Genomic DNA, 9,486 nt, shown 5'->3' with positions numbered 1-9,486 from the left:
GTCAGAGCAAGTGCAAGGAAGAATTAAAGACATGAACAGTGATTCATATGTAGATAGATATAGTTCAGCTCTGGGAGGAAGGAAGACAGAAGAACAGATGTCAACCACAAAAGTGCACCAGTCTTCATAGAAAAAGATCAAGCGTTAGAGGTCTAAAGATAGGACAGGGAGAATCTATTGCATTGACAAAATGTATGGTGGGCATAAACATGGGTTAAGATTAAGATAACTATTATGTAGAAAACACCCCTTGTAAGAATGTTGCATGTTTGTATAAAAGAAGTTACTGTAAAAAAAGTGATATATTAGAGAGTACCTTAGTAACATCTGTCAAAATGTTCAAAGAACAAGACCTAGCATTTTGGCTGTGAGTTGCAAACCCCCTTCGGAAACCCCCCAGCGACTGAACGACGTGTCCCACATTTCTACTTCTTTCTGTCATTTTCGGGGTGTGGAATGTTTGCTTGGTGTGCAATGCGCAACACACACATTATGGCTGAAATCTCCGACATCATCATCAACAGTGCAAGGGTTTTTCCAAACTTTGAAATAAAAGCTTTGGAAGCGTTTGCACACATTTGGGTCCATATTTGGGGTACACACCCATCATTATCTACATCTCAACTGCCTGTGAGAAAAGCCTGCGGATATTTCTCTTCAGGACACAGCAGGGAGACGCAATTATCCCTTTGGGCTTGAAACCTTAATTTAAAAAAACTAAACAACAACAGAAATGGTCCCTTACATGTGCGATGCGAAAATGTAACCAGTAGATAGATTTTGTCTCTTCATTCCAGCAGCATACACACTCCAGGGCTTTGGGAGCTACACTGACAGCCAGGTGTGTAGAATCTGGCGTCACATTATTTTCGCACCCTTGCCAGATGATGAATTCACACACTTGTTAGCAGGGGCACTACGTACAATTACCCCCTACTGACACACGCACACACACACACACGCACGCACGCACACACGCACACACACACACACACACACACACACAGCCATGCGCACGCACACACACATTCTCTCACCTGATTCTCTCTGTATGTATTTTTATCGTTTTAATGAATTCAAAGGTGGGCTTCACTATTGTCTACCTCCATGAGCACAGAATAAGGTTTGTTTTAACGTACTCATTGTTTTAACGTATTCCTCTTTCCTGCAGTAACATTGAATTACATCCCATAACATTACATCCCTTTCCAATACATCCATTAGTGTTGATGTCCCGCAGGAGATAATGTATTCCTACAAGATGGCATCAAAAAAGCATTGCTCAATTGTTCAAGCATTGTTCAACATAATGCTAGTTTCAATGGACTTATTTTACCACTGTCATGTGTATAATAGAATCATAATAATGAGTGCAACCAATATGGCAGATAACATGTCTGCTCATAATGTTGCTCTCACACATTGATAACAGACTGCAAGACATCTTCCTATTAGACAAGCCAGCCATGTGGATGCGCTACAGATAGGAAACCAGCAGCCCATGAAACTGTTGGCACGTTTTGTTGCCTTGTGGACTAGAAAGTTTCATGAATATTAATTTGCCGTAATTCATATACCATGCTTCCTTGATTTTGTGTAGTTGTCTGATTCATTTTTGGCCTAAAAAAACACTTAAAGCTGAGAATGATTATCAAACATGGCGTCCACCTAAAAATACAATCTGAGAATACTTAACAGTCAACTGTGCTATTTTTCTTGGCCTTTATGTCAATACAATTTTAATTGATTACTTATAATCAACAGCACGGGGAGAACAGATTGAGATTGGATTATGTGCACGTTTAAAGACATGCTAGAAAGTATGGTTCTATACACACATGAGTGGCAAACACTGCACATCCACGTCTACCTCCGTTGGTTCCCCTCTTCATTATGACTACCACATTGTACTATCCTATTACGATACACATTCATATTCCGCCCATATCTCCTCCAGTCAGAACATGCATCAGGAGGTTTTGTATGTCTCGCTAAGATAACCTTTAGCACCACTGGCTGATTCTCGATTCCTCTGGCATACAGGTGTGGGTCAGGCTGGATCAAACTCCCCCCCCCCCCTCACCCAGAAGAGCACCGTGGATACAAGATGCAGTCACAGTTCCTCGGCTGTTGATTTATTCATAGAGGACATTGTTCCACACAGAGTTTCTTAAACCATTTTGCGGTTCTGTGTTTAAAGGAAAGAAAGGGAATCTATTGGTGGGCCTGGGATAGTCTATTGCTTTTTATCATGTACTAAACTAGTAAGCATGGGTGAAGATCATGATTACGAATCCATCAGACATACCTGCTGGAACGAATACAGCATGTTTATAAAAGAAGCATGTGTAAATCCCCCAAAATGATATAGAAGGTGAATAATTCTGCATTCATACATTTCCATATTCACGTATTAATAATTTCAAAGCACACTTTTGAACCACACACATAAACACACTTCAAATATACAAACATATACATGCACATATGGATACACAAGCCATATCCGGTTGTGATGTCTGGAAGCGATGGGAGACGCAGGGCGAGGAGGAGAGGGGAGTGCTGTGGTGGGGCTCCCCGGGGAGGGGCAGATCCTGTATTGATTGGTTTGGTAAGAGAATCCTCGCTCTGTCGTGCTGCTTAATAAGACTTGCTCGAGGGGAGCCCATCATTTCGGCCAGGCTCCACTCCAGAGACGGCACTCAGCCTTTAAGGGGATCATTCACACCAAAACATCAACTGCTACATGATCCGTTTAGACCATGTCATCGCTGTCACTGTTTAACGACCGTTAATGTCGGGAGGAGGTTGGTTTGGGGGTGGGGGGGGGGGCGGGGGGAATACTAAGCTTGATTTGTCTTTATGAACACGTCTTTATATAAACAAACATACATTTCAAATGTTGATATCTGACTGCCTCTTCGTGTCTTCTGGTGTTCTTATAGGGGTTGAACTTGAACATCCTGTGCGCGTGTGTATGTGTGTGTGTCTGTGTGTTCTTATAGGGGTTGAACTTGAACATCCTGTGCGCGTGTGTATGTGTGTGTGTATGTGTGTTCTTATAGGGGTTGAACTTGAACATCCTGTGCGCGTACAGTGTGTGTGTGTGTGTGTGTGTGTGTTTTGGACACAGGTATACGTGCACCGACTATGTGCTTGCACTGACAGTATCTTTGTTGTTAAATGTTGAGGGAGGCAATGAGCTATTTTGGGAGGCAGCAGAAAGAGACACAACCGACATCCTGAGTGTGTCTCACTGCCCTCATTGAATGTACCTGTGCAGGATATTAACCTGAGACAAAACGGCGTACGATAGAAATGGGATTCGATCTTTCCGGATGTGATTGCATTGTGCTAAAGTGACACGGTGCCACTTTAGCCGGCAGTGTGTCAGCCCGTGGCGGGCAGCAGGAGCGCGATATTATTGGTTGCAATATTGAGCCTGCCAGTGCGGATGAGTGCACATCACTATTAGAAAACCAAAGAAGAAGGAAGATCGATTTTGTAGATTTGAATACAAAATAAGTGACAAACGGAATTCGTTTGGCCGTGTATATAGGTGAAGATTATAACAAAATGATGTGACATGTTCATTTTATAGTGTGTAATGTATATTTTTTCATTAAATTTAATTAATTCATCAAAATGTTAACTTAACATGTTACATTTTGATGGCGGGATATTGATATTGTAAGAAATCGTGATTGCCACTATAATACTATCGCTGAATATGGTATTTAATCCATCCAATTCAACTTTTTTTTGGCTGCTTTTTGTGTCATTAAATCTGTTATTTATATATTCACCTTCATGAAAAAGCTTTGATCCTGAGAAGCTATCTCTTAGCCTGTGACTCTCTCACTGTCTCTCTCTTTGTCATGCAAATACATTCTCACTCAAACACATCGATGTACATGTTTTGTTTTGTTGTTTCTACTCTTTTGACCCACTGTTAAAACACACTTTCACTCTCTTCTTCATAGTTAACCAATTAGTGAACTATTATCACTCTTACTATTTAGTAGTTTAGCAGACACTTTAATCCAAACACACTTAAACTAAACGTTTCCAGACACAGCTCATTAAGGAGAAGGCTGAGGAGGATTCCTAAAGGACAGATCGTTTGAAATCAAACCCAGGACCTTTCAGATAGGACTCCAACACATCCATCCATCTCAGTCTCCTGCCCCCGTTAGTCTGGTTGCCTTAATGCTCATGTGCCTTCACTTAGTTCATAAAGCCACCTCCTGTGTCTCTCCGTTGCCATCTGATCAATAGCGGACGCAGGAGTCAGCAGTCGGGCTTCATAGCGATCTCTGCTAACCCACTTAACGATACCGTAGGCCTACACAATTAAAAGAAGGTTCTGCTGTCTATTAACCCAATGACACGGCCGCACAGGAACCAATCTGGTGGCAAACGTGCATATCGCAGGAAAGGAGCATGGACCCCTCCATATGGTGCCTTTCATGTCTTATGATCGCCTTGTTCAAAATAAGAAAAAATGTCATGTGACTTTCACATGTTTTTTTCTTGAAGTTGCTGTTGTGCGCCAGTCTCTGCTCTTTTATGGGTGTCACTGGTGGCAAGGCCTCATCTCTGTACTTCATCGGATTTGCATGAACATCGGAATCAGTATAGCGTAGCACTTCAGCAGGCTTGAATCAGTCATCACCGACTGGTCTTGTGTGCATGCGATGGGTGGTGTAGCAGTGTAAGAGAGCAGGCGGCCCAGAAGCCCGTCAGAAGGCCTATAGGAGGTGTGGCCGTGCAGAGAAATTGCATCAAAACCTAGCATGATAATTCACCTAAACAGGATCCTCCATCAAAATGCATCCACATGTGTGTACTCTCTCTATCTAGCTCTCTCTCTCTCTCGCTCTCTCCATCCTCGCTCTTACTCTCTTGCTCTCTTACTCTCTCCCCCCTCACTCTTGCTCTCGCTCTCTCTCTGGCTCTCTCCCACTCTCTCTTACTCATGCTCAATCTCTCTCTTTCTCTCCCTCATTCCCTCACACTCATTCCTACTCAATCTCTTCCCTACTATCTCTCTATTTCTCTCTCTCTCTCTCTCTCTCTCTCTCTCTCTCTCTCTCTCTCATTTCCATCCTCTGTGAAGGACTGCCAGAGAGAGAGAGAGAGAGAGAGAGAGAGAGAGAGAGAGAGAGATGGAGTGAACACATATGTGGGTTAACGTCTCTGAATTCACCTGGGGTAATGGCTTTTCCATAAGCCCCCCATTGTTGAGGTTGACCCGCCTTTTAAGAGGGGAATCAAATCGATGGCTTCACTTTGTCGGGCCGGGGCGGCGCTGCCGAGCTGCTCCCGGTCTGCGCCGCCGCGATAAGCTCACGGCTCAACGGGCACCAGCCACTCTGGAAATAGAACCGCCCGGCGCATTAGACACAGGTTCCCCAGCAGCACTCTCTGACCAGGTGTTAAACATGAGACGACGCAAAAAAAACCTGTTTGTTTGTGTGTGTGTGTGTGTGTGTGTGTGTGTGTGAGAGTGTGTCTGTGTGTGTGTGTGTGTGTGTGCGTGTTCTGATTTTCGGTTGAGGTTTTCGGGGCTCAGTGCTTAGCATTTGAGGTTTTCACGCCCTCATGCACTGTCGCTCAGATGCGCAACGTATTCTCGTCTGCTTCCCCTTCCGTTCCAGCTCGTCCGGGGCGTCTGCACAGCGGCACACGCCCGCGCGTGGTCGATTGCAAGCTGAGCGTCAGCGCTGCTGCTGCTGCTGCTGCTGCTGCTGGTGCATGGTTTGCTCGTCGGGATGTCTGCGACTGCTTCTGCAAGCTAGCAGTTGTAGAGTGTGACTCACCCTGGAACCGTGAGGTGTGCCACAGCTCGCCGCACTGACATACACTGTGCACTCGTCTTCACAGCGCACCCCCGCGCTCCCCCCCCCCCCCCCCCCCCACCCCGTGTCTCTCTCGCTCAGTGTCTCCTCTCTCTCTCTCACTCGCTCTCGCCGGCTCTCAATGTGCTCCTCTCTCTACCTTGCGGTCTCTTGCTTGTTCCTTCTCTCGCTCTCTTGTGCACTCTGTCTTGTGCTCGCTCTCTCTCTCTCTCTCTCTCTCTCCATTATGTCCTACTCAATCTCTTTCCTGCTATCTCTATCCCTTTGTGCACTCTCTCTGTCTCTCTGTCTCTCTGTCTCTCTGTCTCTCTCTCTCTCTCTCTCTCTCTCTCTCTCTCTCTCTCTCTCTCTCTCTCTCTCTCTCTCTCTCTCTCTCTCCCTGTCTCTCTGTGTATGCCTTCATTGCTTGCTCACAGACACAAAGACACACAGATCAAGCGCCTCATGGCAGGGGATGGATGTGTGTTGTATGTAAAGTGCTGACATGAGAGGGCTGGGATCACATCGAGTGCCGGCCGCCCAATCCCATAAGAAACCCCAGAGGAACGCTTTGAATTGCAATCCATAGCTCCTCCCCGGTTTACAGATGAAGGTGTGTAGGGGGGTATAGGACGATCTGTGTGTGTGTGTGTGTGTGTGTGTGTATGTGTGTGTGAGTGGGTGTGGGTGTGGGTATATATCTGTGTGTGTGTGCCTGTGTACATGTGTGTGTGTGTTGTATGTACAAATTTGTAGTGTTGGCTTTTTTGCAGAGGCCATAGTTGATGAAAAGAGCCACTAAGGCCTACTGTGTCTCTCAGTGAAGGAATGGCACTCTGTGTTAACATGGTCACTGGTGTCACTGGTGCATATGCCTGGTTGTTTGACCTCAGGGAAATAAGGCCAGCAGCACACTGGAATAGGCTGCTGTTGACACTTTCCACAGCCTCCCAGATGCTAGTAAAGGCTTACGGCTCAACTCAAAGGAAGTAGGGCCGTCCAATGTGGATTAACACAGTTTTCCTTTATTGTGGGGGACGGCGATGTGTTAATGTTTATCATTGTATACCTTGTCACATATTAATTGAGTTAACAATCATTTAATTGCCAGCTATAAATGCAGTTCTAATTTGAATAGGTATTTTCGCCGATCTCCAGGCTTTCTAGTTAATTAGCTTAATCTGCGTCACTGTAGTAAAATAAACCATAAATGTTCTTCCTGATCAACAGCTTAGCCTTGTGTAAGCACTGCTCAGTTATGTATGTATGTTATGTATCATTATGTATGAAGTATTAAGATAATACTGTATTTATTTTTCCTTACACTTTTGTGTAAGGAAAACACTTTTGTTTGGTTAACCAAACACTTTTGTTTGGTTAATTTCAGACATTGAACTTCACTGGAGCGGACTCTGTGTTTTAATATGCAGATTGCATCAGCAGTGCCGAGGTTCATTGTTAAATTGGAGTGCAACGATGCACCGTTTGCCTCCTCTTTTTTTGGACATGGCGAAGGATTAGGAGTTAAGAGCCCGACTCTCTAGTGATATTGGTTGTATTCCCCGGTGCCCGCTCCATTAGTGGAATCAGATGGAGGGTGCAGTGCTAGAGGGTCCCCCCGGCTGCCTCTGGCCTCTGGTGACCGCAGCACTGAGGACAATAAAGGCCACCTTCATAGAGGAGGAAATTGCCAAATAGTAATTAAAAGACAAGCCCAATATTGAGCATCACAACATCATGTCTGAGTTGGAAGACTACCTTGTGCCCACAAGCCTTGGACCACATGTGCCTTCATATTACCCCCACAAATATTTCATTTTTTTCCTGTTGAGACCTATTTTATACAATCTCATAAGCATCTGAACAATGGTTCAGATGCTTTCTTGTATACAAGGTGAAATAGTTTAATGTAATATTGCATTTTTCAGAAGCTAAAGAGCTAATAATGCAATGCAATCCATGTATGAACATTTCTCTACGATGATGATTGCTGGATGAAACGATAATGAACCAAATGACATATCTCCTTCTTTTGACTGTGCTCTGGGACTCCACCTCCCGTGGTCTATGTCTTCCTCGTGTGGCGGGGCAGCACAGTTCCTCCCTGGGCAGGCCATTGTCCTGCTGTGCCGCATGTCTGCAGTCCTAGCCGAGTGATCGTCTGGCACGCGGACCCCACGCGTAGGCACACACACACACACACACACTCAGACACACACGTACACAGGCACTCAGCTGGGGCCACACCCACCCCGTCTCTTATTGAGGTAAAGTGAGTGCAGCAGGCAGTTATGAATAATTGAGTTTTCTGGCTCTGTACAGAAATAGCAATCTCCCCATACAAGTGTGAAAACACGACTCACTACTGGGAACCGGTGCGTGCACACACACACACACACACACACAAACACACAAACACACATACACACTTTTTTTGTAATAAATGTGCATAAAATCTCCACCAGTCTAAAGGTTTAGGTTTTTGGGTGGGTGGGTGTGTGCATGCTCACGTATATATATGTGCATGAGTGCTTTTCCGACCTATATTGCATGCGGCTCTTATCATTAAGTCATCAGCCCCACTGAGAGGATGTGTGAGGTCTATTTTTAGCCCCCAGCTGGACCACGCTCATTTAGAGGATCCTCGTTGTTGTCCACTTTTCTTCTCTTTCTTCCTGAACTCTCGCAGAAGAAGACCGGGGCGGCCTTACGCCGGCTTTACTCGCATCGCGGACGTATCGTACATACATAAATACATATCTGTATCTATATATAGATATACATATTCCCCTGGGTGAAGCCAGCACAGCGGTCTGTCTTGAGAAAAAATGACAAAGCTGAGGGAGCAGAATGAGTTGGAAAGTGATAAATAAGGGCGAATCTGACAGCCAAAGCCCGGGAGCGGCCGCGTCCGGAGAGCGCTCCAACGCAGGGCGCTGCCGCCACCGCTGCCGCCGCCGCCCCGTGACAGCAGAACCGGCGCTGAATTAGTTAGCTTTTGTTACGGCCCGACGGCGTGTATGATCACGCCGTCATGTATCACCGTGTGCCGCGGGACGGTATCTCGTACCGCACGGGACAGAGATCGCAGAGATGCGACTGCATTGTGCGTCATTGTGAAAGAGCTCATCGTAGATGTGTGCACGTTAAGGTGTGTGTGTGTGTGTGTGTGTGTGTGTGTGTGTGTGTGTGTGTGTGTGTGTGTGTGTGTGTGTGTGTGTGTGTGTGTGTGTGTGTGTGTGTGTGTGTGTGTGTGATTTGTTATATGGTAAGGAGAGGCGAGAGGGGAGCCAGCCAGCCATGGACAGCTGTTGGTTTTCTGAGAGCTCAGAGCTCCGCTGTGTGGGACAGATTAAACAGAAATCCGACTGATCCAACACACACACACGCACGCGCGCGCGCGCGCGCGCACATACGCACGCATGCGCACGCGCGCGCGCACACACACACACACACACACACACACACACACACACACACACACACACACACACACACACAAGCACACACACACACACACACACACCTGCAGGTGTCTCTGCGGGACTGCTGCGTATGGCCACATGTGTGTGGTCCAGGTTGGGGCGGGACGGGACAGTGTCCCGGGCCATGCAGCCCCTGGACAGACATCAGTCCTCATAGCTGA

The 9,486-nt window shown here is 46.1% G+C and overlaps 1 protein-coding gene across 1 annotated transcript in view; it reads left to right on the top strand.

The window, feature by feature from the left end:
- LOC311377428 (sodium/potassium-transporting ATPase subunit beta-1-interacting protein 3-like) overlaps nucleotides 1-7,997 on the top strand; it is a gene marked incomplete at both ends in the record, with an annotated part of 28,662 nt that extends 20,665 nt beyond the window's left edge. The window contains one exon of the mRNA XM_084491321.1: nucleotides 7,933-7,997. Within this exon, the coding sequence (XP_084347447.1) occupies nucleotides 7,933-7,997 (65 nt within the window). The remainder of the gene's footprint in view (nucleotides 1-7,932) is intronic.
- Between the last annotated feature and the right edge of the window lie 1,489 nt (nucleotides 7,998-9,486).

Source organism: Micromesistius poutassou (assembly GCF_964030765.1).
Source record: "Micromesistius poutassou genome assembly, contig: SCAFFOLD_2640, whole genome shotgun sequence".
NCBI lineage: Eukaryota > Metazoa > Chordata > Actinopteri > Gadiformes > Gadidae > Micromesistius > Micromesistius poutassou.
This window is presented reverse-complemented; position numbering and strand designations above follow the sequence as displayed.